Source organism: Salvelinus fontinalis, chromosome 33 (assembly GCF_029448725.1).
Source record: "Salvelinus fontinalis isolate EN_2023a chromosome 33, ASM2944872v1, whole genome shotgun sequence".
Lineage (NCBI taxonomy): Eukaryota > Metazoa > Chordata > Actinopteri > Salmoniformes > Salmonidae > Salvelinus > Salvelinus fontinalis.
This window is the reverse complement of record NC_074697.1, coordinates 31444093-31458998: the sequence shown is the minus strand read 5'-3', so window position 1 is coordinate 31458998 and position 14906 is coordinate 31444093. Positions and strand designations below refer to the sequence as shown.

The 14906-nt window shown below is 43.7% G+C and overlaps 1 protein-coding gene, 1 long non-coding RNA gene and 1 pseudogene across 7 annotated transcripts in view; 1 reads left to right on the top strand and 2 right to left on the bottom strand.

The window, feature by feature from the left end:
• The first annotated feature begins 79 nt into the window (after positions 1 to 79).
• On the top strand, positions 80 to 3099 carry LOC129832019 (ribosomal RNA-processing protein 8-like; annotated as a pseudogene).
• A 275-nt stretch (positions 3100 to 3374) lies between these two features.
• On the bottom strand, positions 3375 to 7299 carry LOC129832020 (uncharacterized). Its single transcript, XR_008755851.1, has 4 exons — positions 5488 to 7299; positions 5114 to 5384; positions 3999 to 5026; positions 3375 to 3889 (listed from the first exon to the last, which is right to left on the bottom strand). It is a non-coding gene; the product is annotated as an uncharacterized LOC129832020 (long non-coding RNA).
• Positions 7300 to 11044: 3745 nt separating this feature from the next.
• The window catches only part of LOC129832016 (uncharacterized), a 35645-nt gene continuing 31783 nt past the window's right edge, over positions 11045 to 14906 (bottom strand). For 5 of the 6 annotated variants that reach the window (XM_055895730.1, XM_055895729.1, XM_055895731.1 and 2 more), the window contains 2 exons: positions 14046 to 14079; positions 11045 to 13858 (listed from right to left, as the gene is read on the bottom strand). In XM_055895730.1, coding sequence (XP_055751705.1) covers positions 13697 to 13858; positions 14046 to 14079 — 196 coding nt within the window. In that variant the 3' untranslated portion in view covers positions 11045 to 13696. The remainder of the gene's footprint in view (positions 13859 to 14045; positions 14080 to 14906) is intronic. The other variant, XM_055895728.1, reaches the window with a different exon arrangement.

Sequence of the window (14906 nt, the reverse complement as noted above, 5' to 3'; positions counted from 1 at the left end):
GTATTTTTCTGTCCTCCATTGGTAGCCTTACAAACCAAATAAGACTCATGTCCCATCATCCTTTGCGGAGAGACTTGCGTCATTCACATGCGCTTGTTTTGGACCGTCAATTTGCGAGCCAAATGTGGCTTAACAAAAAATTGGCAATATCCACAGATAACCTTCTAAACCTCCACATTTGATCGATTCAATTAAGTCCATTAACATATCGTGTTGATAAGTAATCTGACAGGTGAGTGAAGTTGCTGTATTGGAATGAATGTTGCTAGCAGTTTTGACGTATGGCTGCTAAATACCATAATGTCTGATATAACTCTAGCTTGTTCAATCTAGAAGCAGGTTATCGTTGATTTCATATTTTCTGGAATCTACTGCCAGTACCGGAAAGCACCACACTAGTCTAGAGACCCTTTATTCTAATACACGTGCGTTCTTTTTTACCTGTTCACGTAATGCATTATGGTTAGTTAATGTACAGCGCTGGTCAAGCATGTTCGCTGAGGAGGATGAGTGGAACGATGACCCAGAAGCCAAAGCTCTGACCAAGACGGTCATCAGCAGTTTCAAACTGTCTGACAGCACCAATATCACGGTGAGCAGCCATCTCAATTTTCTTTATAGTTAAATGTACATATGTAGTTTGCAAGCCAGGCATAACTCACGTTGCCAGTGACCACATATTCAAGTAGAGGGTTTCAATTTTGGTTTTCCCATGGTATTTAATTTGACACCTTCATTCTCCTTTCCCGAACAGACAAAATGTGTTGGGAAGAAGAAGAGTTTTTTACGGATCCTCCAAACACTGGGGTCAGTACCAAACTGGAGCAAGAGCAATGGTGCCCCTCGGGAAACAGGCAGTGACAGCGAAACAGAGGCCATACTGACACCACACACCCAGAGGAAGAATAAAAGAAGCAAAAGAGGACGCAAGAAAGTAGCTGCTTCAGGAGAAGAGACCGATAAGGACAGTGGAGATTTGTGTGCCGAGGAGACTGCAGTGCCTGTAGCTAAAAAGCCAATAAAAGCAAAGAAACCAATAAACGCAGGTAAGTTTCACAAGCACAACTGTCAATTGATTGTCTTAAGTTGAAAAGAGGTTTGAGTTTTTCTCTATTTCCTAGGGTTCAAAAAGGTAAAGAATACAGAGTCCATTATGGGTGGTAGTAAACAAGGAAAAGCTGCAACAGATGCTGAGATTGAGAGATTAAAACGAAAGCAATTGAAAAACAAGATGAAGAACAAGAAGAAATGTAAAAACAAATAAAAAATAAAAAATGGAGAGAATACCACCCCTCCAAAAAACACAAAACCAGAGACCACTGTGCAAAAGGATACAGAAGATGGCCCAAAAACAGCTTCTGGTGTGAACAGGGAAACAGTGGTTGTACAGACACAACGCCATACAAAGAGCAGAAAGGGGGTGAGCGTAAAACACAGAAAAGGAAAAAGGTCCCAGAGGGAAAAGAGACAACTTTCAATGAGACTGCTTCCACTCCAGGCACAGTAACAGTCCAAAACAATAACAACTTGTCAGAGAAGAAGACAAAGGGGAGCATTCAAGAAAAAGCAGTTCCACTAGGTAAAGAGTTAAACACAGAGGAGAAACCTCAGCAGGTGGTTAGGAAGGAGCAGCATGTGGAGCCGCCCGGCAGTAAGAGGAGGAAACGGGACGAGAGCAAAGGGCAGGACCAGCGGAGAGAAAAGCTCAGGAGAATGCTCCGTGGCCAGAGCCCGGAAAACAAAGAGCAACCTGCAGAGCAGGAGGAGGAGACACGCACCACAGAGGAGGTGAAAGAGGCTCCTGCAGACCGCTCGACTCTTCTGAGGTCCCGCATGGAGCAGCGCTTGGAGTCAGCGCGGTTCCGCTATATTAACGAGGTTCTGTACACCACGTCTAGTGGGGAGGCAAAACGCATGTTCAGACAGGACCCCCAGGCTTTTAGCATCTACCACAGGGGCTTTACGACACAGGTCCAGCGCTGGCCAGCTAATCCTGTCGACGCCATCATCTCCTACATACGCCACAAGTGAGTTGTGTTATGCTTCAATCTGACCCTAACATACTTGCAGTGTTTGCAATAAGTCTGTTTGCATAGTTTTTGTATTTTTCTTGTATTAGTTCTGGGGTGAGGGAATCCACATTGAAGTAGCATGTGGCTTTCTTTGTAAGACCATTTGTGTTGATTTCAGGCCTGCCTCTCTGCTAGTGGCAGATTTTGGCTGTGGTGACTGCAAAATTGCTCTTAGCTTGAAGAACAAAGTGCACAGTTTTGACTTGGCACCTATTTGTGACCGTGTAACTGTCTGCGACATGGCTAATGTGAGTCCAACTTTACATTGATCCTGAATCTGTTTCATCCATGCCTGTTTACTATGCAGTCTGTTTTTCATGTAATAATGATGTATGATTTCTATTGTTGTCCCACCTGTCTGCAGGTACCGCTCAAGGATGGTACTGTGGACATAGCTGTATTCTGTCTCTCTCTTATGGGGACTAACCTTGGGGATTTTCTAGTTGAGGCTAACCGTGTGCTGGTGATGGGGTAAGATACATTGTGCAGAAAAACAGAGCTACCGTATGTCAATATGCTGGAGTAGAAGGTGTTCCCATTTATTTTCCCTATTTATGTCATCATTAATAATAATAAAACACCTTGTCATTTTTTGCAGGGGTATCCTGAAAATTGCAGAGGTGGCAAGTAGATTTGAGAATGTGAGGAACTTCATGGGTGCTTTGTCCAGCCTGGGATTCAAGTTGGTCACAAAGGTAAGGCAGTAATCATAGTAAACTGGGATGGCCATGTTTTTGTCTTTAGCTTTAAGAAACGCATCTTTAGCTTTCAGAAATGCGTCTTTACAATACCCTACCCTATTCATTTTGCTCCCTCCTTAGGACACAGAGAATAGCCACTTTTACTCCTTTGAGTTTGAAAAGATTGCCGAATCTTCAGAGAGGGTAAAGGCAGGAGGACTGGAGCTGAGGCCTTGTTTGTACAAGAAACGATGAGGGCAACGGTGATGAGAACATGGGAGAAACAGTTTCAAACATCTGTTCCAAATGGCACTCTATTCCCTTTATACTACACTACTTTTGAACAGGGCCCAGATCAAAGGTAGTGCACTATATAGGGAATAGGGTGCCATTTGGGATTCACCCCCAGGAGAGAAGTCAAGCAGGAAGGGCAGTAACAGAAAATGTATCTTCTACTGGATGTAACTGTAAAATGACTTTCATAGATGAGCTGGTGTTTTTGACCCCCAAACAATGTATCAAGGATTGTTGATATTGTCAATAACCTTTTGTGGACTTTCAAATGTCTGTTTCAAAGAGAAAACATGTTCAAAAGTTGTTGACATCATTGGTATATCTTTTATTAAATCAAAAAGGAATTGTATTGCATTAAGTCTTATCATGCACAATAATTTAAGATTTATAAAGCAAGAAGAAACATTCTTATAAGATGTATCATTTAAAGTCTGTTGTAAAAACCTCTAAGTGCTTCAACATAATCGTAGCATTGCATTCTACAGTCTAGTTTCAAAGGGTATTCGCAGGCCTCACTCATCTCAGTGTACATGGCACAGGATCTAGATTGGCCACTAGAGGAACACGGGTGATAATGTTATTCTCAGCCAGTTCCCAGTATCTACTATACCCATGCTCTCCATCCAGATAGAGGGGGCAGGGAGGAGGTGTTGCAGGGGGGGGCTGTCTGGGGCTTGGACAGTGTCTGTGTTCCTCACCTGTGCTCTGACCCAGAGGAGGGGGAGCAGGCAGGGCTGGAGAGAGAGCGTGTCCTGCAGGGCTCCTAGCCGTGTATCCCACAGTGCCCATCTCAGTTCTAGAACACACTGCTCAGGGGAAGAGAGGCTGGGGATGTTTCAGCACCTAGTGAGACACGGTGAAACAGCAATTCATAAATGGAATGTTATTTTTAGTAGGTCTAATAAGAACGAGTGGTACTGGTAGCTTTGGGAGGCAGTTTAGAGATGACTACCTGGAAATGCAGAGAGATGTTGCTGATGTCCCTCTGCTTGGCATGGGCAGCCTCCCTGATTAACACACACAGAAAGGCCTTGGAGAAGGCAGTAGGCATTGGTTGGACCACTGGTGGCCTCATCACATAGGTACGCCTTGAGCAGCTCTGCTCTCTAGGCGAAACAGGCTTGAGACGGTCAGGAGAGAGGAGACTCTAGGCTTGCTGTTTCGCATGGGCTGGTTGAGCTCAGAGCGCAGGTAGGAAACCACATCAACCAGTCCGTCCCACTCTGCCTGGAGGAAGTAGCATAGGGGTCCCAGGGATGGAGCTCCTACACTCACGACCCTGATGTCATCTTTGCGTCCCAAGCTGTCCTTCAGGGCTAGTAGTCTGTCCCGGGCCTGGGTGGGTCAGCTCGTTGGTGCTCCTGACCCTGCCAAAGGGCTTCTTGGAGTCTTGAAGCAGGGTGTTCAGGGTGCGGCTGTGAACCTTCACCAGCTCTCCTGTCAAAACCAGCACTAAAAACCAACACCAAGGGGTCGCTGGTGTTGGCCAAAGCCTGAACATGTCGCTCCAGACTTCGCAGCAGGCCTGATAAGTCTGCAGAGATGGCAAAATACAGTCTAAGAAATGTTTCTCATTTAATCAGAAGAACAGATTCCTATGACTTCATTATTTAATGTTATTTAATGTAGAATGATGAAGACATCAAAACAATCATGTAGTAACCAAACTAGTGTTAAAGTAGCCACCCTTTAAAGTAAAAGGGTGGCTACTTAGCCACCCAGTAGCTAATGTTTTTAGCATCAAATGAACAGTAGGTGAAAATATTAGTCCTTCCCATATCAGATTCAATAAGCATACTAGGTACCTTGTTGATCAACAGAGAGGCTATTAGAAAAGAGCAAGCAGACAGACACCTTGCTGATGAGCAGCAGCCTCCACTCTTGGATCTGGGTGGTGGAAACAGTCATCAGTTCCCAGTCCTTTGTGAGCTTCCATCTTCTGCCTGGCTTTGGTTACAAAAGTAAAATCCAGAGGGTTTCCTACAGAGGGGACAAAGATAAGAGAGTGAGGAAGGAGCGATGTAAACACAGGGCAGGAACCCTCCCTCAGTCCCTCTCTCATCTCACCTCTGAGACAGTTACTGGTCCTGCTGAGCTCTGTCAGACGAGCAGAGACAGCATACACCTGTCTGCACATGGTCTTGAGCTTGTTGCGCATCTGAGCAGCATTCTGAGTGGGGTCCAGATATGGTCCAGAGGTGGCTTTAGTCTCATCCAGGTCGTGGGCCAGGGAGGAGAAGGTGTTGTCCATGGTGTCAGCCATGGAGGAAAGATGCTGGTACACTGTCTCTGCTCGCTGCTTTAGGAGAGGAACAAAAATGTCCCACAGGTCCAGCATCTAATAAATAATAACAAACAATATCTGTAGGTAGCTCTTCTTCTGATGACTCAAAATAGGTACAAGGAAATTATTCAGACAAATCAAAAGCTATGTGTTTAACCTGTTCCTCCAAAACCAGCTCATCTGGTGTCATCTGTCTGTAGTTGGTGCGAACAGTTTCTGAGAGCAAGTGTAGGTACTTCAGTTGTTATTGAATGTCATTAGACATTTTTGCACAGCGTTTCACCTGAGGAAATAAATCCAATGGGGTCGATTTAAAATATAAAGTATTGATTAAAGGAAGCTCCTCAGTCAACAAATCCCCCCTTTATGGAGTTCAACAGAAGCCCTGCATGGGGAAGCAAAACCACACATTCAGGATTCTTCCCAAATGGCACCCTATTTACCTATATAGGGCACTACTTTTGACCAGGGCCACAAAAAGTCCCCAGTGATACCAGTAAAACACTGTTACACACTCGCACATATATCACACACATGCAATAACTAAGTTGGCCTAAAGTCACACAGCACATGCAACCAAAAAAACACCAACACTCCCACACACAGCCACACCTATCTTCTCCTGGATGTGGGAGCAGGTGACGATGAGCAGCTTTTTTGAGGTGGCGAGAGAGTGGGGCACTGTGCGCACCCTGTCAGTCCAGAAGCGCACCTTCTGAATGTGCTCCTCGTAGTGTAAGGTAGGCATGCCCCTATTGGTCTCCAGAGAGGCTGGATTCCATTGGCTGGTGAACAGATGGATGTCAACCAACCGGGAGTGTCCCTCACACAGCTGCTGGATCTCAAGCCCAGTCTCCTGTGGGTCAAGGGAGAATCAACAAACATTCCATGATTCAGAAACCAAACGTTTTGAAAGGATAGTTAGTGCATCGTTGTAGAGCTTTTCAGAGAAAATAGTTTAAAAATAAAGTGTGAATGATCTGTGTGATCCTGGCTTGCTCTCTCTGGACCTCCTTAACCCCAGCGTTGAGGCAGAGCTGCCATTCCAGCTGTTTCCTGGACAGTGGGTAGTACTGCACTCTCAGCCTTTGTCCTGGACCATCAGAGGGGTCAGCTTGGGCAGCACCAGCCTGGGAGCTGATAGAGCACACTGATGCTCCCACTTGGAGAAGCTGCTGACACTAGTCGGCTCACTGTCCTTCTCCCAAAAAGCTGAGAACCATGCACATACAAACACAGGCGATGAGCGTAAGAAAATGTATATCTCTGCCTGTTTTTCCACCAGTTCTTTAACTCCTGTTTACCATGTATTAGACATTTTTCCTTGGTAAACCATGTTATGGGATGAACAACATATTCTATCAAATTATGGACTGTGGTACAACTGGGAAGATAGTTAATCTCCTGTCCTGTCCAACATTACCTGTGATAACTCCACACTGCCCTTTCCCACCTGGACAAAAGGAACACCTATGTGAGAATGCTGTTCATTGACTACAGCTCAGCGTTCAACCGCATAGTGCCCTCAAGCTCATCACTAAGCTAAGGACTCTGGGACTAAACACCTCCCTCTGCAACTGGATCCTGGACTTCCTGACGGGCCGCCCCCAGGTGGTAAGGGTAGGTAACAACACATCTGCCACGCTGATCCTCAACACGTGGGCCCCTCAGGGGTGCGTGCTCAGTCCCCTCCTGTACTCCCTATTCACTAATGACTGCACGGCCAGGCACGACTCCAACACCATCATTAAGTTTGCTGATGACACAACAGTGGTAGGCCTGATCACCGACAATGATCAGACAGCCTATAGGGATGAGGTTAGAGACCTGGACGTGTGGTGCCAGGACAACAACCTCGCCCTCAATGTGATCAAGACAAAGGAGGTGATTGTGGACCACAGGAAAAGGAGGACCGAGCACGCCCCCATTCTCATTGACGGGACTGTAGTGGAGGAGGTTGAGAGCTTCAAGTTCCTTGGTGTCCACATCAACAAACTATCATGGTCCAAACAGACCAAGACAGTTGTGAAGAGGGCACGACAAAGCCTATTCCCCCTCAGGATACTGAAAAAAAAATTATCAAGGGTCCTCAGATTCTAAAAAAGTTTTACAGCTGCACTATCGAGAGCATCCTTACTGGTTGCATCACTGCCTGGTATGGCAACAGCTCGGCCTAGGCCTGCAAGGCACTACAGAGGGTAGTGCGTACGGCCCAGTACATTACTGGGGCCTAGCTTCCTTCCATCCAGGACCTCTATACCAGGCGGTGTCAGAGGAAGGCCCTAAAAATTGTCAAAGACTCCAGCCACCCTAGTCATTGACAGTTATCTCTGCTACCGCACGGCAAGTCTAGGTCCAAAAGACTCCTGAACAGCTAATCAAATGGCTACCCAGACTATTTGCATTGCCCCCCCCCCCCCCCCCTATTTTATGCTGCTGCTACTCTATGTTTATTATCTATGCATAGTCACTTTAACTCTACCTACTAACCGGTACCCCCTGTAAAAAGCCGCGCTATTGTTTTTTTACTGCTGCTCTTTATTTGTTACTTTTATTTTTTACTTAACACTTATTTTTCTTAAAACTGCATTGTTGATTAAAGGCTTGTAAGTAAGCATTTCACTAAGGTCTACTACACCTGTTGTATTCGGCGCATGTGACAAATACAATTTTATTTGCCTATGGTGTTCACTACCTGAAAGGGCCATTGTTCACAGCTTTCTTTGCAAAGATTTCTACCACCTCTGCCAGTCAGAGGCTCTCTGTGCTTGGCATCTTTTCCTACTTCTGTCTCTATCAGCTGTCTTTACCCGGGACATGTCTCCATGATCTGTAAAGCTGAATCAACAATGGACACCACAATACTAAATGTTCTATCCTAATTTTTTGGAAAGACCAATGTCACATTTGAACACGAGTGAAATGAAGCAGCAAACACACACGCTCACTGCTTAACGTACTTGTCCAGTGCAGATTCCTCAAATGACACTGGAGTAGCTTTGACAGGGATATCAGTCCCCAGCACTGAAGCAATCAGACGAGGTCCCTCCATCCACAGTGACTCCCCCATTGCCACCTCAGGACCCACCTCTGCCACTAGGCGAGGGAGATCCACCATGGACAGAGGAGTGGGAGCAGGGGAGAGGTTTCAAGTGCTGAGACCTCGACCTGGCTGCGGCTTATACATGAAGGCTGGTGAGGAGGCATAGCGCTCCTGAGACTCCAGTGGTGGTAGTGAGAGTACAGAGGCCAAATTGGCTGCTGGGATGGGGTTCCTTTTCCTCCCTCTAGGGAACCATCCCTTGGCCTTTCTGTGCCTCATGCATGGTCCTGTGTTGACTATCTCTTTTTGGAGCAGGCCTAATTGCAGGACGTTTTGTATCATTAGTTCTGCCACAAAACGCCAAGCTTTAGCCACTATTTGCTGAGTTCATCTTCATATTCCTCTGTTGAGCCCATTTCTGAAAATAACACTCCCAAGAATTCCTACCATAAATGAGGCAAAGAGCACAACCTCTCATTTAAAGGATGTCAGATTTTGCAGATACAGATGACATTGACAGAAAAAATAAAGTTATGGCTAGAAACTTTGTTGTGGCCTCAATTATTGTTAGGATTTATGTTTATGCACTATAGCCTGCTAGCATATTGTTTTGTTACACACATCTGTATTGTTTGTGTGTGTGTGTGTAAGGACTGACCAACACAGGCCATAAAAGCTGTGGTCAATCTGGAGAGGGGAGGGGTGCATCTCTCTAGGCCAACCAGGGTGGGTAGATTACTGGACAATACCATATTAGGAACTGTTTCAGTGTAGAATCGACAGACACAAGACGGAGCTAATCTACCCAGCAACCAGATGTGGACAAAGGAAAGTACTAAGGGACTTGGACAAGTCCGGGTGCCACCAAAGGCGGAGCAAGAGTCTAAACCACCCTCAGCCTCTACTGTGATAGGCCAACAGACGCGTTGGAACTACGTCATCACGGTATAAGAACAGCTGTTTACGTACTTCCTGCCAGTTCCCTGCGTGGTGATACAGCGAATCCGTATATACGAAAATTCCATTTGCCATTCATTGCTTGTGGTAATTAAACATAATTAAAGAAAGTTAGCAGACCTTGCTTTTTATTTATCCTGATACCGGATGTGTAACACGCAGCGTTCACATTATCTTTGACAGCTTAACTTTTTTTAGGCAACAGAAGATATTAGAGAAGAGACAAAAACAAGAAATATCTCTGACAGCTTTGCTACCCAACTGTTAGTTAGCTAACGTTGGTTAGCAATGATGGCTCGAATGCAAAAAAAATCACTGCGTGTAAAAGTTGATCTTATGGGGGGGGGGGGGGGTGGAAGGGAGCTAGCTCGGTAGCTTGTATGAATATATAACTGTCCATTTAGATGGGAAAAAGGCTAACTAGCTTTACTAACTATCTAACTTAGCTACCTAACTTTTCAAACTTGGTCTACGGCAAAATATTAGTAGGTCACGTTCCCATAGTCACACCCATAACAGCTACGTCCATATTATGAACCATGTTGTGGGATCTCGTATGTTCCACAAGGGGGCGCTTGGAGATGGTAAATAAGTAATTGGAGTGTGAAATATAGTTTTTGTCATTTACATTTGAAGTCATTTAGCAGACGCTCTTATCCAGAGCGACTTACAAATTGGAAAGTTCATACATATTCATCCTGGTCCCCCCGTGGGAATTGAACCCTGGTCCCCCCGTGGGTATTGAACCCACAACCCTGGCGTTGCAAGCGCCATGCTCTACCAACTGAGCCACACGGGACCGTGTTTATCCATGCATAAATAAATGCTCATAATAAGATGTCAAGGTCCACGTCTTTAGAGGGAGACAGAGAGAGTCAGAAATATTTGTGATGCTTTCATAATCCAAGTGTACCCAACTTTGTGCTGGATTTGGTAATTGTGCAAGTGATAACTGATGTTGATCTCAGGACAAAAATGGCACTGTTTTGTATAACATTCATAACCTGTCACTCACTATAATAAGGAATTGACGTATATATTTTTGTTAACTTTAATTTACATAATTTAACATGGACTAACCCTATACCAGGATTTAAAATGCATTATTTACAACCAGAGTAGTATAACATATAGTTGACTGCCCCAGCATTGGTAAACAAAACACTAATTTCTTACTATAATTGGTATGAAGAAACTTGCCACATCACACATTTAGGTTAAACTTATTAAAGCAAGCTGCAGTCTGTATTGAAATTATGCAAATCCTGATCCAACCTGATTTACTTTATTCTCTCAGGTGAGAATAAATATTACTGCTCTTCTGCAAGTGATGAGGTGAGCTCTATTAGGAGTGTCTTATTTCCCAGACACCCTCAAGGTTAGTGCAAAGAACTTAAACTGTGAGTGAGTAATTGTGTGTGTCTGGACGTGTTTAACTATACTTGTGGGGACCAGAAATCCCCACAACAATAGTAAACAAACAAAACTTTGACCAACTGGGGACATTTTGTTAGTGCCCAGAAGGCCAAATGCTATTTCTAGGGGTTTTATGGTTTAGGAGCTAGGCTTAGGTTTTGGAGTTAAGGTTAGGGTTAGTTGTTAGGGAAAATAGGATTTTGAATGGGATTGAATTGTGTGGCCCCCACAAGGTTAGTTCTACAAGAGTGTGTGTGTGTGTGTGTGTGCGCAACAAGGCAGTTTTAACAACAAGATACACATTTACAGTAACTTTAATGATAATGCTCCGGATTTTACAACATTTGATAACCAAAATGAACAACCTTTCAAAGTTTAGCATGACAAAACAGTAAAACAAACAGTTGCTATGCTCTACATCATTTCTAGCAGTTTTACAATACATTTCTTTACAAAATATTACGATTATTGAAAACACCAAAGCATGACATACATAATAATACACTAATAAACAAAACAAAAAATCATGAAAAATTCACAAAATAATGCATTTTAATATCCTGGCAAGAATCACGTAAACCTGAATCACGCAAACCTCCACAAGTTTGGTCAGCAGACCCATCTGAATGTTCTCTGACATTTAGTATAAGCCTGTGGTTGCCTACAGTCAAAACCTTGCTAATTACATTTTTTTGTCTGTATCTATGTAATGTATCAGTATCTACAGTTGAAGTCGGAAGTTTACATACACTTAAACACAGAACCCAAACCGGCTGCGCGTGTGCGCCATCGTGCGCTATCGTGCATACATTTATTTTGCCCCCCCACACCAAACGCGATCACGACACGCAGGTTAAAATATCAAAACAAACTCTGTACCAATGACATTAATTTGGGGACAGGTCGAAAAGCATGAAACATGTATGGCAATTTAGCTAGTTAGCTTGCACTTGCTAGCTAATTTGTCCTATTTAGCTAGCTTGCTGTTGCTAGCTAATTTGTCCTGGGATATAAACAGTGAATTGTTATTTTACCTGAACTGCACAAGGTCCTCTACTCCGACAAATTAATCCAAACATAAAACGGCCAACCGAATCGTTTCTAGTCATCTTTCCTCCTTCCAGGCTTTTTCATGTTGAACTTATATGGTGATCTCATCTAAACTTTCATAGTATTACCACGACAACCAGCAAAACAGTTAGTCTTTCAATCACCCACGTGGGTATAACCAATGAGGAGATGGCACGTGGTTACCTGCTTCTATAAATCAATGAGGAGATGGGAGAGGCAGGACTTTCAGTGCGATTTGCGTCAGAAATAGGAATGACTTCTATTTTAGCCCTTGGTAACACAGACGCTCGTTGGCGGGCGCGAGCAGTGTGGGTGCAATAATTGAATAACATGGATTTCTAAATGTATTTTGCGACAATCGCGCACCTGGTCAGCATGTTAGGTTGGAGTCATTAAATCTAATTTTTCAACCACTCCACAAATGTATTGATAACAAATTATAGTTTTGGCAAGTCGGTTAGGACATCTACTTTGTGCATGACACAAGTAATTTTTCCAACAATTGTTTACAGACAGATTATTGAACTTATAATTCACTGTATCACAATTCCAGTGGGTCAGAAGTTTACATACAGTAAGTTGACTGTGCGTTCAAACAGCTTGGAAAATTCCAGAAAATGATTTCATGGCTTTAGAAGCTTCTGATAGGCTAATTGACATAAGTTTAATCAATTGGAGGTGTATTTGTGGATGTATATCAAGGCCTACCTTGCTTGACATGGGAAAATCAAAAGAAATCAGCCAAGACCTCAGAAAATAAATTGCAAACCTCCACAAGTTTGGTTCATCCTTGGGAGCAATTTTCAAACGCCTGAAGGTACCACGTTCATCTGTACAAACAATAGTACACAAGTATAACCACCATGGGACCACGCAGCCATCATACCCCTCAGGAAGAAGTCTCCTAGAGATGAATTTACTTTGGTGCGAAAAGTGCAAATCAATCCCAGAACAACAGCAAAGGACCTTGTGAAGATGCTGGATGAAACAGGTACAAAGTATCTATATCCACTGTAAAACAAGTCCTATATCGACATAACCTGAAAGGCCGCTCAGCAAGGAAGAAGCCACTGCTCCAAAACTGCCATAAAAAAAGCGTGAGGAAGGATAATTATGTGGATATATTGAAGCAACATCTCAAGACATCAGTCAGGAAGCTAAAGCTTGGTCGCAAATGGGTCTTCCAAATGGACAATAACCCCAAGCATACTTCCAAAGTTGTGGCAAAATGACTTAATGACAACAAAGTCAAGGTATTGGAGTGGCCATCACAAAGCCCTGACCTCAATCCTATAGAACATTTGTTGGCAGAACTGAAAAAGCATGTGCGATCAAGGAGGCCTACAAACCTGACTCAGTTACACCAGCTCTGTCAGGAGGAATGGGCCAAAATTCACCAAACTTATTGTGCTTGTGGAAGGCTACCCAAAATGGTTGACCTAAGTTAAACAATTTAAAGGCAATGCTACCAAATACTATTGAGTGTATGTAAACTTCCCACTGGGAATGTGATGAAAGAAATAAAAGCTGAAATAAATCATTCTCTCTACAATTATTCTGACATTTCACATTCTTAAAATAAACTGGTGATCCTAACTGACCTAAGACATGGAATATTAAGTAGGTTTAAATGTCAGGAATTGTGAAAAATGTATTTGGCTAAATGTAATGTTTTTGCACCATGGAATTGAGGGACCACAATGGAAATAAGTCTCTGACTTTTGTGATATCATTGTCAAGCTTTTTAAAATGCATTTACTGAGTATGTTTTTTTTAACCTACCAAATTAAATCAACCAGTCTCAAATGACACCCTATTTCCTATACAGTGCACAAGTAGTGCTCTATATAGGGTGGCAGCAGGGGACGCACCCTGTTATTTACACAGTGGATCTGGCATCAATGACAATAGAGTAACTGAGCAGCTGGTTGTACTCCTGGCCTCCCCCTCCTGGTACTGTCACTGCTGCCTTCCCCTTCCTCAACTCTGGAGAGCACAGGTCCTGGGTCAGAGAGGTCAGGGGCGCCAGCGACTCGCGCTTCTTACAGGAGTTCAGAGAAGATAGGAGACAAGGGGACAAAGCACATCAAATGTTGAATAAAGACCTATGGATAGAAGCTATAGGAATAGATGAATGAAGGCAGGAGGACCATTCTCAAGAATTCAAAGCGTGCATAATGTTTTTTTGAGAGCTCAACAGTTAGAGAAAAGATCTAAGAAAGACTGACCTTAGATGCTGGGTGGTCTCCTCCATTTATTTTGCTGCAAAAAACAATTAAAACAATTCATTGTCATTTGAGTTACAGTGACAGACAACATTTCAAATATTGTCTAATTCTTCTGTTGTTTTTATACTGTTGGGTATCATCCTCACTAAGAAAGTTGCATGGCCAAATGTACCTGCATGGCCAACTGCACCCCTTGGAGGTGCTGTTGTATGAGTGAAAAGACTTCCACTGAGCCACTGGGTGTGTGAACTGTGAATGCATTATGCTACGTGAATATATAAGTAGAATGATGGTGACCCCAGACATCATCATTGATCTCTCTGATGTCAGAAGCAGTAACTCTCCTCATCTCTCATGATCCCCATGACACCAACCAGGCCAATGAAGACCTGCTCTTTTCAAAAAGTGTTGCTAGTGCTGGTGACCCGTGGGTGACGCAAATCTTGGAATAGCTATTCCCCTGGCGTGTCATGTTTTCTCTTGTGTATGCTGTCCGACTGACTGACCTTTCCAAATGAGCCTGACGGGATCTTCCCACAGGAACCAGGGATAATGGGACAGTGATGCTCATCGCACCAATGTCACCTTGACCAAATGTACTGACCAAAGACACAATGAATCAGCCTAAAGTGCAGTCAGTGTGTCTGTGTCTATATATTTACCATCCCTTCTCACATGAGTCATGACCAAGAGGAAGTTAGTCTACGTCCCAAATGGCACCCTATTCCCTACACAGTGCACTACTTTTGACCAGAGCCCCGTGGGAGAGTTTTCATGGACCATTAGTGGATTTGTGGATCAGATGCTTTTAAAGACATTTAGGATCTCAAAGTGTATCCAAACATTCTGGTGGTGAGACAC